Below are 16,382 nucleotides of genomic sequence, written 5' to 3'. Positions count from 1 at the left end.
GGCCCAGAAAAGTAATTAGACACTTAAAGGACAAGTTCGGTATTTTACACTTAAAGCCCTGTTTTAAGATCATTTCTGATGAAATAGAATGGTTGAGATTGAAATTTGGACAAATGCTGCTGTCCCGAAAATGTTAGGTTTCTGTGTTAGCACCCTCCCATATATATATATATATAAAAATGCGTATTTATAAGTATATTTATCAACTTATTAATTGATTATCAATTATCTATTATATTTATAATATACATATATATATTTAGTAATGTTATAAGAATTTATATATATATATATATATATATATATATATATATACACACACACATACACAATGTATTCAGTGCATAAAATATAAATAACAATCATACTTTTTACTTAATATTTGGATTAGTATTCCTAGAGTATTGTATGAGTTTAGCACTGCTGAAATGAAAACATGCAAGTACCAATTTAATATCTTCTGTACCTTCTCCTGCATTGTAAGCCAGTATGGCTCTGGTTCTCATCTTCTTGCCCTCAGCGGTTTTGCTGGAGCAGGTCTGGGAGCATGTGGACCATTCAGTCCAGAGACTGAGAGCACAGTCTTTGGGGCAGGGAACCATACAGGGCACAGGTGCAGGGTAGACCGCATCCGAGCACATCTCCTTCTCCACCTCTGAACCTGAAGCACAACACATGGAGTCATCAACATGTTGCGAATTCATTAAGCACCATTCTTCTTGTGTAAGCTTCAACATGTAAGCTAAAGTTGACCTTCATAGTTGACCATTGCACATTAACGGGTAATTTTTAAAAAAATATAATAGCTGTTACTGTATTGTAGATTTTAGCATGGCTGCAATCTTGCATTGGAAACTCATTATCCAGAAATATTATTATGATATTAAATTGGCTTCATGAACAGTAGCTTGATTATTTTTACTGTTTATGCTGTAAAACTGATTCGTTGATGCCTCTAGAAACCAGGCCAAAATGTTCAAGTTGAGTTGATGAAAATATTATCATCTGTGTATATTAAAACTACACATGAATTTAAGCTAAATTGTTAAACAGTATTTAAAAATAAATAGTTTCCCAGGGGGTCTTGACCAATTTCCACTTCCAAATTCATAATTTATGTTATCGTACCATCTGGTGTAAGTGGATTTGACCGTAACCTCACATATAGGATCAGACAGCAGAAGTTCAAGTAGCCTGTCAAGCAAATGTCTGAAAATCATGAAAATCAAGCCTATTTTTAAGGCTTTTTACATTTCTTGGCATAGTGACAGTACGTGCATAACAAGTGGGTTCATTTCCACCATGATTCGTAATACTGTAATGCAATTAAATCTGATAACTGTAATGCTAAAAAATAAAAATATATTAATTATTTATTCATACTTCAAAGTAGTATATGTTGTATTGCCTTTAATTCATTATTAAAACACTAAATATTAATTCATATTATAATTAAATATTACATTGATTTTTAAAAATATTACAATTTAAACCATAATTAGATTAATACAAATATATTCAATATTAAAATAAAAAATATTACTTCATATAATACAGTATATAATAATATTGTCACATAATACACAAAAAAAGACAAAATAATAAAAAACGCCACTGAGAATCACCACCGTGAATAAGCTACAAAAACACATCCAGATGCATTATAGTAATGGAAATTTGGGCATAAAATGTACTTAACTGTCATGAAAATAAACGTCACAAGGCAAATTATGTTAATGGCTTTAAAATCAGGCAACATTTTCTTTATGCAAAATATGATTCACCCAGACAAGCTTTTAATGCATTTCAAAACAATCTGTCGTCCTATTTTGAAACCGTGCCATCCTAAAAACAGTAGAAAGCAATCATACAGATGGTTCTGAGGGACAGGCAAAAACAAAACATGTGCAATTGTCAGCGTGTTCTTGTTTGGCAGCATTCATTAACACGCACAGGCTCTCTCAAGGGTTTTTATCATATCTTTTACTCTGAGCCAAATATGATGAGTATCAGCTTGGTTTTGGCTTTAGCACAGTGACACACTGGGGAGAAAAAAAAAACTCTCTCTGCTTGAGCACTGAACCACAAACACCCAATAAATATTTCTATCAAAAGCAGGGACAGTCCAAGTTTCACTTGTAGCAGATAGCGTTACATTATTTACATCGATCTGTGTCAGAACCGTGGCCATGAAGCAATATTGTACGTGTCACTCTCCGGCTGTCGGAGTGAAGCAGATGCCAAGTCTGCCTGTAAAAAAAAAACAACAACTAGCAGATCAATTTTAATCAGTGCATGATGGAATCAATCTGCCACAGCGTGTGACTACAGCGAGGCAGGTTATGGCGAGACGGGGGCTTTCGATTGCTCACGTGGCAGATGCTAGAGAACATTATTGCAGGCTATTATTATTTCATAGACGTCATATCACATGGCCACACAGTACATTCTGAATGACAGTGGTCATGTGACAGTGGGATTTCTTAAAAACAACAGATGTTTCCTTGCAGAGTCAGTGATGGTTTGGCTTTTTCAAACTCTCCAGCATTTGCTCAATAAATATACTGAGCCTTAAAGGGATGATTCACCCAAAATATTTTGTCATCGCTGACTCACCCACATTCTGTTCCAATCCTGTATGAGCTTTTTTCTTCTGTTGAACACAAAAGAAGACCAGACAGTTGACGGTAGCCGTTGACTTCCATTGTAGGAAAAAAAAAAATACTATGGAAGTCAACGGCTACCGTCAACTGTCTGGTTACCAACATTCTTCAAAATATATTCTTTTGTTTTCAACAGAAGAAAGAAACTCACAAAAAACATGAGGGTGAGAAAATGATGACAGAATTTTCATTTTTGGGGAACTATCCCTTTAATGTGGTGGAATTGCAAAACTTTCCATGAAATTCGATTCGATTAAAATGAGCAACAACAATAACGTTTTTTAACATTTTGAGAACATGGAGTATACAGGGGTGACAGCTTGTCAGAAGCCTGTCAGAACACTGTGACTCTGTGCCTATCAAAACATTGCTCTGTTTGTTTTAGCATTCTGGCACAGCAACACTAGCACAACCAATGGAGTGAATCCATCAGTTGACCCAAGCAATGGCAGACAGCGGGAGTTCCCAGGAAACCTGTTCGAAAACAGTCATTATTTCATTTGGGGTCTCTATTGTGATGAAGAAATTACACACTTCACCTTTAACTTCCTGCTGTTAGGTGGACAACTAGTAAGTGATATGATTGATTTAAATTTCACTTATCTTACAAAGTAGCATTTTTTTAATTTATTTTAAAAAGTACACATAGCATAAATGGTTTCAGACTTATATTGGGTTGGACATAATAACCTCCGGTTCAATGATTAGAGTCATTCAATCCAATCAAGGAGGAAGTGAATCGCCAATCGGTTCAACTAATCCATTAAAAAGAAGCACACAATCAAATCGGACAGCACACTGTGAATTTCCTTACATCAGATAAAATACCAAACCAAGTGCTAGATCTTTTCTCAATGCAAAAAAGGCTCCAAAAAAGTGGCTTTTGTTTTAATTAAACCAAGCAATTGTTTAGTTAAAATTGATCAAGTAAAGACATTTCTAATGTTATACAAATGTCTATTTCAAATAAATCCTAAAAAGTTATGAGATACAAATGTATCCACACAAATATAAAGCAGCTCAACTGTTTTCAACATTGAAAACAATAAGAAATATTACTTGAGCAGCAAATCAGCATATTAGAATGATTTCTGAAGGATCATGTGACACTGAAGACTGGAGCAATGATGCTGAAAATTGGTGATCATAAGAGGCTCCTTTCAAAAATCTTACCTAACACTGATCAGAGTACCTCAACATGCTGTTCTTGAAGAGAACAACAATTTATGAGCAAGTGCAAGTCTTTAGCCGGTCAAATATACAAGTGTCTCTCCAGCTATCTGAGATTGTCTTTATTGAGCAGCTGAGCTGGAGGAGGACACGATCACCATTAGCATCATGTTCACACTCCTCCGCTCTCTGCAGCTTTAACCCTGTAAATAGCTCCAGCTGAGAAGGGAAATGTTCCGGACATGCCAGCTGAGAGACTAGATACATATGCCCTTCTTCAGGATATAGCTTGAAATCCCAGAGGCTAATTACCGGATTCAAAATCAATCCTACTTTTGATTTCCGGCACAGAAGCCATCTGAACACAAGTGGGAATCTACTGGCGGTATAATCCCCTGGCAAGCTTCATGCAAGAGATTATTTTAGCATTTTTGCAATAAGAGTGTGCTCCAGTTGCAGTTTTCTTGAAGGGAATAGAATGAACATTTCCTGTTAATTTAGGCAATCCTGGATGTTTTTTTCTTCAGAAGAAATGTGAAAAAGATTTGTAGCTGAATCCGTAGTAGCCTACTTGGTGATAATGCAAATCAATGGCAAGTCAATTATTTGACAGTAAGCTCACACTACAGACTGTCATAAACACGTCAGGACCATTTGCTGTTGCTGTGGGTTACAGGTAATAATGTTGTAAATAATGTTCAGTTCTACTGAAGAAGAAAAAGACACCTACATCTTGGATGGCCTGATGCCAAATTTTCCCCTTTCAGCTCTATTCAAATGTAACTAGTTATAGCCTACTGTACAGTAGGTTTCACAGTTTCACAGAGATATGTGATTAATACGTGACTGTACTGAGTCTGAACTCTGTACAGTACAGTCATTATTACCTGTAATCCACAGCAAAAGCAAACGGTCCTGACCGCGTTTATGGCAGCTTACTGTTTCATGATGTTTCATGATGCATGCATTAATCGTTCTTAAAAGTAGAGCTGGTTCACAGAATCAAAAACCGAACTTCAGTTCCAGGTTGATGAGATTTGATGTAGCGCCCGTTGTGCAGCACCAAATGATTCAGCAAGCATGTCCAAATGGGTTTTTGAACAATAAAAAGGGTTAGAAATGAAGGAATAAACAAGAACAGATCCAAAAAGAACTGAATATATTCGAATTAATAGGATTACCTCAGCAAAGAACCGGCTCATTCGGAGCGTGACATGACCGAAAAGCTTTTTATTTTATTTTTTTTTACTTTTTTTTTTTACTTTTATTTATTTATTTATTATTTTTTTTTTTTTATTAAACATTACAAATCATTAAAGCAACACATACAAACATGGAAAAATAAAACAAAAATGACAATAATATAAACAGACACAAATAAGTTGCCAGGGTAACATAAAAACAAGAATGCAGTGCATTCACTTTAAGAGGACATAAAGGATGAATATATAGATACAGTTTTCTTTGCGTTGGAATTAACAGAGCTTTGGATAGTTTCCATGTATCTGTCTAGATCATCTTTGAATAGAGAAAAGAGAGGTTTAGAGCCAGTAAATTTTTGCTTATGTATGTGAAATTTAGCTAGAAGGAAACACTAATTAATTATATAGTATTGTCCTGTTTTCTCTTTTGAGTATTCAAACAAACCAAAGAAAACATCTTTAAAACAGAAAGAAAAGTCACTTACAAAATAGGTTTGGATAAAAATTAACAAATCTGACCAAAATTTCTCTGTGTGGGGACATTGCCAAAACAAGTGAATGACGTCTTCCTCAGAAGAGAGACAGAAACAGCAGTTCACTTCAATGTCGGACTTCTATCTCCTAAGAAAGGCTTTGGTTGGGTAACATTTGTGAATTAATTTAAAAGTTATTTCTTTAACTTTGTTGGAAAGCAGATACTTATGAGACAAAGACCATATTTTTTCCCAAGGTAAATTCTCAACAATATTATTCCAGTATGGTATTACATAAGGAATTGTTATTATCTCTTTCTGGAAGAGAGATCTGATTTTATAATTATATTTTTGTTGCTCTACAGAAAAGCACACATTTCCGATCATTGTGTCAGTTGGGTTCAAAGAGTGAGTACATGGCCATGGAAATGTAGAAGCTTGCAACAGAGAAGACACTCCAGAGGGAATTGCATTGAAAACAGTGGCATATTCATTAGCAGTTATGGGGATGTTATATTTCTGTATAAAATCTAAATAGTTGTAAAGTCTGCCCTGTGAATTAAAAAGCTGTCCAACTAAAAGAAAATCGTTTTTGAACCAGTTGTCAAAAAAAAGTGATTTATTCTTGGAGAGAATATCCTTATTGTTCCATAAGTAATATCTGTGTGGGGAAAAGTTGTGTTTGTATATTAGGGTCCAAGCCAAGAGCATCTGCTTATGAAAGTTAGAGAGTTTGACAGGGATCTTTGTAACATTATAGTTACAAAGTAAGAGAAAATTCAGGCCACCTACTTTTGAAAAAATATAACTGGGGATAATATTCCAAAGTGAAGAGGGATTATTGAGGAAATTTTTAAGCCAATTAATTTTAAAAGTGTTGTTTAAGGTAGTAAAATCTAAAAAATCCAATCCCCCCTTTTTTAATGAATTCATCAGTACTGATTTTCTAATGAAGTGGCCGAAAAAGCTGACTTTCGACTCTGCCTGTATTTGATTCGTTCATTTCGAACCGGTTCTTTGGTTCAATAACCCATCTGGAAATGCTTATTGGCTCATTCTGTGCTGCACAATTTGTGTCTTGCGTCATCACCCCGGAACTAAAGTTCGATTCAGTTCAATTCTGTGAACCACCTCGACTGGTTACCGGCTAAAAAGAATGATTTGTTCAAGAATCAAACACCTCTACAGAGATCCCAATCCCATCTGAATCAATATCAGATGAATCAGATATCCAACACAGATTTACACAGGTATCCTGTGTTAATAATTGTAACTCAAATGTTTATACCTTCGCTGTTGACGCAGCGGACCTGTGGATTCTGAGTTCCCTCTCCGCAGTCCATCTCTTCTTCAGGGATACACTCCTCTAGCTTGATCAGCTGCCAGGTAAAACAGAAGGGATCATCGCATGGGATGGCCTCCACCAGGTGAGGACAGTTCCCCTCGCCAGCCGTGGGGTTATTAGTGATTGTGCGTCGTCTGAACTTGAAACCTGCAAATAGACGAATGGTCTATTAATTGCCTCCATCCCTAGTGGAATTTAGCCACACTTTAAAATGTCATTGAATTAGCACAAAATATCAAACTAATATTAGATATTTTCCCCAATTTATTTGAACCAACTCAACCTAGGGTGATTTTTGGTGGATGTGTGATCTTTTTAGGGTGGTTCTCATAAATCGTTCAAGAACATATCCAATTCAATTCCAATCCAATTCACATTTCAATCCAAATGTAAAAGGAAAATGCATTCTATTTTGCATAAAGTAAGTCAAACCTCTTTTTCTATATTGACATATAGAAATTAAAGCAATCATTTAAGCAATACAAAATAGGTATTGTTCACTACAGAAATCCAAAAAAAAGAGAGCATATATTAAATCAAAGTAATTTAATCAGTTCTACTGCCTTTAACAGTGATTTTAAAAATATTGTTGCAATAGCAGAAAAAAACCTTGCGGCATTAAAAATAGACACGTTTGTTAAACTTAGACTTTTAAAATAAAAATATAATATTAAAAACTCCATAAAAATGGGGAATCATTTTCTTCAAATATATCAATATATTTTTTCTTTTCTTTTTTTGTTGTTTTATTTTTTGGGGGAGATCTGGACATGTTCTTTTTTGAGATGTACCTTTATTTATAGAGGCAAAGTTCAGTAAATTCCAACTTTAATAGCCATAGGTCTCTGTGCTTTTTGCTTTTCAGCCAAAGTGACGTTCATCTAGGTTACACTTCATTTCGATGTCCACTTTAGGCATTCTACTAACTATAAGTAACTTTGCTACAACATGTCAACTAACTCTCATTAGAGTATGACTAGACTGTTAGGTTAAGGTTAGGTGTTAGGGTTCGGGTTAGTAGAATAATTTGACATGTAGTTGCAAGTTACTTATAGTCAGCACCGAATCGTCCTCGTCTGCATCGCGATGCATCGTAGAAACGATTAATTTCGACACCCCTAGTCAGCAGAATGTCTGTTTGGGGAACGTCAAAATAAGGTCTTTGCAGATATTAAACAGACAGTCTACTAATACTCTACTGACAGTTAGTTGACATGAAGTTGCAAAGTTACTTATAGTTAGCAGAATGTCTAAAGTGGACCATTAAAATAAAGCGTTACCTTCATCTAACATGGTTTTTGTGAGATTCACATGTTAGCTCTAGTACTGAGGTCTACCTTTTGAGGTTATACTCAAGTTTATCTGTGTGCTTCAGGTATGTACTGTTATAATCAAATCTTTAACACATTTTTGTTCCATTATTGCTGCAGATATGCTGCAAAGCAGCATCCTGGACCAATAATATAAGATAATGGGGAAATCAAAAGGAAATATTGTATTCTGGCTCTATCTAAGTCTCCCAGTCATTCGGTATTCAGCAAAAACATAAGCTGCAAAATAGCTCAGTAAAATATTGTCTCAGCATTTGATCATTTAACTCTTTTTTCAGTGAATATATTATTGTTTCAGTCATGTTTACCTTTCTTCACGACCCGTTCCTCGCAATTCTCAAAGGTGCAGAGCCCCCAGGCGCCCCACGGGGACAGTTCACACTCCACAGGGCATGGGATGTGACACAGTTGCGTGGTACTTGGAGACGTTCCCTTGCAGAGCCGAACGTCTACGGGTTGTGATGCTATAATGCATATAAACACACGCATTAAAACACTGCAATAAGACTCTCACATGGAGACGACACATGGTGCACAATTAGGTTTATGTAACTGCAGGAAACAACAAATGGCAACATTTAACACGCTCCGAAGAATCTCCATTCCCAGTTGCATCACAGCAAAGGAAAAACAGGAGAAACCCAGAATCTACACAGATTTTAAATGCTCATGATTTTTGTTGACTAATTTGATAATATTTACAGTTATCAACCATCCTAAAAATAAATAATGATAAAATGAAATAAATGAAATAATTCTGAAAAAAAAGAAGAATAAAATTAATGATGCAGGCAGAACAATTTGGAGATTTGGCTTTTCATAGCGTGTTTTTTCAGACCAGTGGAAAGAAAACATCCAAAATAGATTTAAGCGTTTATTTTAATGCACTTTATCTATTTGCATCTATAGATAATGCATTTTAACCCATTCACGAACGTATGGATGGCTGGCTGGCTGGCTGGCTGGATGGATGGATTGGAATAGTCCTCAAATGAATGTAAACAATGAACAAACTACGTAAATCCTGTCAGGACTCAATATGCGTGAAACTATAAAATCCAAACTCAAAACATAAAAAAGAGTGATACATTAATGTTTTAACACTGGATTTTCCTGTCGGCTTGATGGGTGACAGGTGACACGACTGCTGCGTTTGCATCAAAAGCTCTCCCGTACTGATATGTGGTGAGTTCTTCTCTCTAGAGACTTCCAAAACAAAATGTTCACAGAAATGTGCACAGATTGTGAACTAAATAGTACAAGAAGATTGACTACGCCACAGACCTTCAAAAAAAAATTATTGAACTCAAAACCGAGCATGGGGAATAACGGTACTCCATTCAACTGTTCTAGTGCCGCATGTTTCCCAAATGAATGGAGAGACAGATTTCAGTGTAATGCACCATCATCTGAGTTAGCATAACACTGCACAGGTTGTCCTTGTTTACGTGCCAGATGGTCTAGACCTTCTGTGCAAACTTTCTGTCTAATCCAAATTGCGGTCTTGTGCCTGCTTTGACAAACCCAGGCGGACAGGCTTAGCTTCAAGCATGAGAATGAGTTGGTATTCGTTCACTGTTTGAAAATAGATGAAAAACCTAACGTGGCCTTGCTATTTCTTGCTATTCACTAACATACTAAAGTTTGGGGTTGGTAAGATTGAAAAAAAATAGTTTGAAAAGAAGTATCACATGCTCACAAATGCTGCATTTATATGCTCAATATTATTGAAATATCAATAAAATCAATGAAATATTATTACAATTTAATATAACTGTTTTCTATTCAAATATATTTTAAAATGTAATCCTTTGATGCAAAGCTACATTTTCAGCATCATTACTCCAGTCTTTACTTTACATGATCCTTCAGAAATCATTCTAATATGATGATTTGCTTCTCAAGAAATATTTATTATTATTATCAATGTTGAAAACAGTTGTGCTGCTTCCTATTTTTGATACATTTTTAAGAATTCTTTGATGGATAGAAAGGTAAAAAACAACAATATTTATTAAAATGGAAACTTTTGTAACATTACAAATATCTTTATTTTCACAGTTAATTTTTTTTTTTTTATTGAACCCAAACTGTTGATTGGCTTTGCCCCATGTTATAAAGCCAATGAAATCAAACGTATAATGGTCAAGTTACCAAAAGGCCCAATTGCTTTTTTGAGGAAGAGCGTACAGTAAGAACCTGTAAGAAGGACAGTCATCTCCAATCAATCTCTGTCACTTGTCTGGTGCCCAGAGGAGAGCGTTGACTAAAACACAGAGTGTTGCATCAGTATCTACGCTTGTAATGAGCTCTCTATGGACACAAACACTAACAAAAATACAGAAAGTAAACAGACTATGCAAACAAAATATGTAAACATGCCTCAGGCAAAGAGATTTGATCAAACAAAGACCATTATTTCAGATACAGAAAAGAAGGAAAAAAGAGTGAAACAAAATAAATGATAAAAATAATAAAAGAAAAGAAAATGAGATAATACATTTTTTTTTCTAACTAAATGTCCATGTACTTCATCTGTGACATGCTTTTGATGATCACAATCAATCATTTTGACGTTTGGTTTTACTTTCAAAACAACTTTGGTACACTTACGTTCAGTTGAAAAATACCCAAAATGTTCCTTTAAAGGTGTTAAAAATCTTACCTGAGATCTCAAAGGTGATAGACAGGAGAGGAGGGACACTAGGCGTCTGGCCATTTGGAGACTGACCTTCTACAAAACACACAAACACCAACTCTAGCGAACTACTGCTAATAACATCATTCAAGGGACAAATACTATCACTATGAGCTCTATACTGTGACTATTTACAGAATATTACAGCTTTAAAGGGATAATGCAAGGCATAAGCTGGTTAACTTTAACTATCCAGAGCTGTGACGTCAAATGCCGCAGACAAGGGGAAATATAAGCCCATTCAACCTTTTAAGAGCCCTCAAAAAGTAAAAACAATAAAATGATTTACTGACAATGCACAGCCACTTTTGAAATGACATCAAAAATATATACTTTTTTTTGGCAGCATAAAGGCATGGTTACGATCAGGGGATGCATTAAAAATAAAGACGTTCTGTCATTCGGATGGACTAGGTTGTATAATCATGCTATACTCTTTTCTGTCAGTAAAATATTAAAAACTCTTGTTTCTCCCCTTAAATTATCACTCACACCTCTCTATGATTTTCACATTTTATTTTCTCGATTTTATTCATGAAATGCAATAGACCAGACAACTTACTTTTATCTCTGTCAGAACAACAGAAAGCATTGTGAATTATCTGTCAATGTTTTTACAATTTGGTAAGTTATAAAGAAATATCCAGTTGAAGCAAACCCCGGTTATGGCATTTACCAGCAGTACCAAACTGTCCATGCCACACTTCTTGGTTTGTAATGCCATAAATATGTCACATTCGGTTCCATTAAAAAACAACTCTTTTTTCATAGTAGACTCCTAATGCAGCTCTGTCCAATCGAATGTCAAGGCAGTTTATTCAGGGTACTAAGGCATCGCCTCCACTGACTTTCATTCAGACAGTAATGTGATAATGTGAGGTATAAGCTGGTTAGCTTTTACTTGTGCTTAGAACTCAGACAGTCAAAAGACAAGATTCCTCCCACTCTCAAAAATCAAGCTTCTTCAATGGATTTTTGTAGCATCCAGCAAAGAATTCTCTTCTCATCAAGAACTATTTTAATTTTCTGCATTATATGAAACTCGAGGATTCTCTTATAGCATTATATTAAAACTTAAAGAATCTCCCAAAGCATCATATGGAACTTGAAATTATTATCTAATGGAATCAAATGGGACTATGAAGATTATAAAGATCACTTATGGCATATCATGGAACTTACAACAATTCTCTTATAGCATCATATGGATCTTATAAATATTCTCTTATCAATTGGAACTCATATAGATTCAGTAATGGCATCATATATGAAACTTACAGTATAACATTTATAAAATAAAATAGAACTTATAAAGTTTCACTTATGGCATCATATGAAACTTAGAAGGATTATCTTATGATTTCAAGTGGAACTTATAAAGATTCTAATATGGAGTCAAATGGAACTTTCTGTAAAGCTGCTTTAAAACGATGTGTATTGTGAGCGCTATACAAATAGATGTGAATTGAATTGAACTAAAATATTTACAATATTTAACTAAATAATTGCTTGTGGCATCATATGAAACTTTTAAGGGTTCCTTTATAAAATCAAATTATAAGAAAAGTTATCATATGTCACTCTTGATTTTAAGACAGTGAGGCCACCTGTGGGAAATAACGTTCTGTTCGTGCTACAAGTGCAATGTTGTATTCTTAGAAGAAAATGTAAATGAGCATCACTTCCAGATAGATGTGATGAAGGTTATCATCACATCAAAGAATTTTGAAGCTGACAACATCCTCCCAGGGCAAGAACATCATGACTCCATCAGTTGACTAACGCTCCAGCACATTTTCCCTTTAAGTTTCTGCAGCGTCTGTGTTCATGTATCTGCTGTCAGCGGCGCAGATTACCCCCCAGTGAAGCCAGACATCTCCTGCACCACGCTGATAAGGACACAGATTTCCCAGCATACGCAGCTACACCAGTGGCCTGTTTTAATAGCGGTTCTTTAACCAGAGCTTTTCATGCAGTCAGCGCTCATCTGCTCATGCGGGGACATGTGCGTTACGATAAGTTTCAATGTGCTCACCATACAGTTCTGAGCATCAAAAGAGCGAGCAGGAGGGAGAGAGATAAAAAAAAGGTATTTTCTATGAAGATGGGTGGGCCACTAATCAATGTGATGGTGTGTATGTGTGTGTGATGCAAAGAAATGCTGATGCAATACTGTATATACAGCAGAGTAAGAGATTTACACGTGGGTGACGGTGAAGGTAGGGAAAGAGAAAGAACATAAGGGAGAGATCCATGTACTGTATTCTAGTATTTAAATTGTTCTTAGAGGTATAAACATTTTTAAAAAGTAACATGTAAATCACTAAATATCATATTATATTAATTTTATTAGTGACTTATTTTTTGAGGACTCTTAAAAGGAAGGAAGGAAGGAAGGTTTTTTTGCAGCACTTTAGCAAAAGTGATATGAAACTTTTAAATAGTCGCGCATGAAATCATATGGAACTTATAAAAATTCCCTTATGGAGTCAAATGAAACCTATAAAGATTCTCTAATGTATTCATAAAAAAATGTATTCGTTTAATTGATGCCATGAACACATCTTTGTATCACAATTTTTTTTGTTTGGCTAGTGGCCAAATTTTGGAGGACTCTTAAAAGCCTGAAGTAAATAAATATAATTATTATATTATAAAATAATATGATTATTAATCACAGCTCAGGATAGTCAGTCTCCACGGTTTGGGACTGAACACATTTCTTGTAGTGCCATCAGCCAATCACTGATTTGTCCTGGCTCAGAAAGAAAAAATTGTATGTCTGTAAAAATGGCATACATCTTATACATTGTCAAATAGAAGCCTGAACCTTGTTTGCCTGTGTTGTTGTTGATGTAGCTGAGCAGTTCTGCATTGGTCTGGACGCAGTACACTTCCCTGCTCTGCACACCTCCACCACACAGTCCAGTCTGATTCCCTCGCCGCCGGTCCTGCTGGCTGAGCAGCGCGTCAACACGGCATTCACTCCATTCTGTGCTCCGCCACGCATAACTAAAATAACACCAAAAACATTAGACAGGCTATTTTGTCCTAAATCTGTGCTGAGGGTCTGCCACACTGTAGCTATAATAAATCTTCAGTATATATATATTATATACATACATTTGGGTTGTGTGTGTCTGTTATGTACTGTAGCAAGAGACATTATCTAAGCAAATGGTTGAATGCTTTAAAAAAAGGATCTTGGAAGAAAATGGAAGAATTTAATAAAGCTTTCAGTTGTGTTGTTGTCAAGTAAATCAAACTATAAAAAATTTAATTTTTGATAATTTAAGTAAAACGAATATAAAATTAAATATAAATATCAAATGAAAAACTTGAATCCTTGGCTCCTTAAATAAGTTTGAGTTGAAGCACTAAAATAAACAAAAAAGTAAAATAAAAATCAAGCTAATTAGAATTTTTTAAACTAATAAAAATGACAAACGTGCATAACTAAAATGTGAATTTAAAATATTAATAAACTTATTAATACATCCACACCCCAGAGGAAGTTGAACTGGAATGATAGGAAGGGGGGATTTACTGAATAGCAATTAAAAAGAAGGTCAACATAGGTGATGAATTCATAGAAAATACGTGTTGTTCCACCCTGGTCCACAAAAGTCTATGTATCGCTCTTACTGTCTGTTAGAGCTATAACTCTTCAAACTTCAAGCCTGCTTTTTTACAAAAACTTCTAGTTATAAATTACTATCACATGAACTTAAATTACTTTATTTGTAATTCCTTAAACTGAAATTCAAAGAGCAATGCTGTATCCTGTTTGCCTGCCACAAAGTCAAATTCAGGAATTTAATTGGAATATAAAGGCATTTTGAATGGCACACAACCCCTGAAATTGTCTCTGGTTACTTGCGTAACCTATGTTCTCTGAATAGGGAACGAGACGCTGCGGAAAGCGCAGTGGGATATCCTCTGGATGTGCCGATTGCCTGAAGCCCTATAGAATCACGCCAATTCATTGGCTGATGGCGCTCGCGCAAGCTGGCTCCGCCCCGACGCTCTTACATCGCAGCATGACGAACGCTCGCGCGCCATCCTCTCCACAGATTTCTCTGCCGAAAAGAAGAACTGTCGGCAGCGCGAGGAGCTTGTCAGCGAACGCAGCGTCTCGTTCCCTATTCAGAGAACATAGGTTACGCAAGTAACCAGAGACGTTCTCTTTCATAGGTTCACTCAACGCTGCGGAAAGCGCAGTGGGAACGAAATACCAAACTCGCCAAGCTTAAGCGCTGCCATAACTGGTAACAGACCAAATAATAATAACCATGACCGGTTCAAGCAGATAGAACCTGGGAACCTGGAGTCATGTCAAGATCTAAATTATAGAACCTCACAAAGGTGTGCGGAGAGGACCAACCTGCCACCACACAAATGTCTTCCAAGAGGGCCCCTCTAAAAAGAGCTTGAGAGGAAGCCACACTTCTGGTGGAATGTGCTCTGATGTTAAGAGGTGAAGGCAAACCACGCACCTCGCAAGCCAGCGAAATAGCATCCGTTACCCAGTGGGAAATCCTCTGCTTTGATGCCGCAAGCCCGCAGCGGCCAGCACCAAAACACACCAAGAGCTGGTTAGATTTCCCCCAACCGCCTGAGCGATCTACATACAACTTCAAAGAACGGACCGGGCAGAGCAGGTTAAGTTTCCTTTCTTCCTCAGAGGCAAAAGGAGGAGGGTGGAAAGCATTAAGGTTAACAACCTGAGAGCGTAACGCCGTGGAAAGAACCTTGGGTACATACCCCGACCTTGGCCTCAAGGTAACCCTAACCAGGCCAGGAGCGAAGTCCAAGCATGACTCACTAATAGAGAGAGCCTGCAAATCCCCCATCCGCTTTAGTGAAGATAAAGCCAACAAAAGAGCAACCTTAAGAGTCAGAATCCGCTCAGGGGCTGACTCCAAGGGCTCGAAGGGAGCCTCTGTCAAACCCTCCAGGACGACTGACAGGTCCCACGAGGGAACACCAGGGGGGCGAGCCGGTTTCAGGCGCCTAACCCCACGCATGAAGGCCGAAACTAACCTCAGTTTCCCCAAGGGAATCTCAATTGATTCTCTATGAGCGGCAATAGCTGCGACATATACTCTGAGAGTGGTAGCAGCCGCTCCGGAAGCAAACTTTTCCTGCAGGAATTCCAGCACTGAGCCTACTGGGCAGCCAACTGGGTCCCTATCATGTGCTAAGCACCATGCCTCGAATACCCTCCACTTGGAGGAATACAGCCTCCTCGTAGAAGGGGCTCTAGCACTCGCAATGGTCTCCTGAACGTCGGTTGGGAGATCAAAGCTTAAAGTTAACGGCCTCTGATAGGCCAAACGTACAGCTTCCAAATGTCGGGGCGAGGATGCCATATCCTGCCCTGAAGCTGGGAAAGCAGGTCCTCCCTGACCGGGATCTCCCAGGGGGAGGATACCAACAGAGGGATCAGCTCCGAAAACCATGGCTGGGATGGCCAGAATGGGGCTACCAGAAGGAGGCG

General features: G+C 36.9%; 1 protein-coding gene across 2 annotated transcripts in view; it reads right to left on the bottom strand.

The window, feature by feature from the left end:
• thsd7ab (thrombospondin, type I, domain containing 7Ab) overlaps positions 1-16,382 on the bottom strand; it is a 137,028-nt gene that overhangs the window by 59,307 nt on the left and 61,339 nt on the right. For both annotated transcript variants that reach the window (XM_077221638.1, XM_077221639.1), the window contains exons 4-8: positions 13,713-13,894; positions 10,850-10,918; positions 8,493-8,648; positions 6,797-7,000; positions 467-661 (exon numbers count right to left, since the gene is read on the bottom strand). In XM_077221638.1, coding sequence (XP_077077753.1) covers positions 467-661; positions 6,797-7,000; positions 8,493-8,648; positions 10,850-10,918; positions 13,713-13,894 — 806 coding nt within the window. The remainder of the gene's footprint in view (positions 1-466; positions 662-6,796; positions 7,001-8,492; positions 8,649-10,849; positions 10,919-13,712; positions 13,895-16,382) is intronic.

This window comes from Siphateles boraxobius, unplaced genomic scaffold (assembly GCF_051911475.1).
Source record: "Siphateles boraxobius isolate OS27281-9 unplaced genomic scaffold, OSU_SipBor_1 84, whole genome shotgun sequence".
Lineage (NCBI taxonomy): Eukaryota > Metazoa > Chordata > Actinopteri > Cypriniformes > Leuciscidae > Siphateles > Siphateles boraxobius.
The sequence above is the reverse complement of the archived record's forward strand: the minus strand, read 5'-3'. Positions and strand labels throughout refer to the sequence as shown.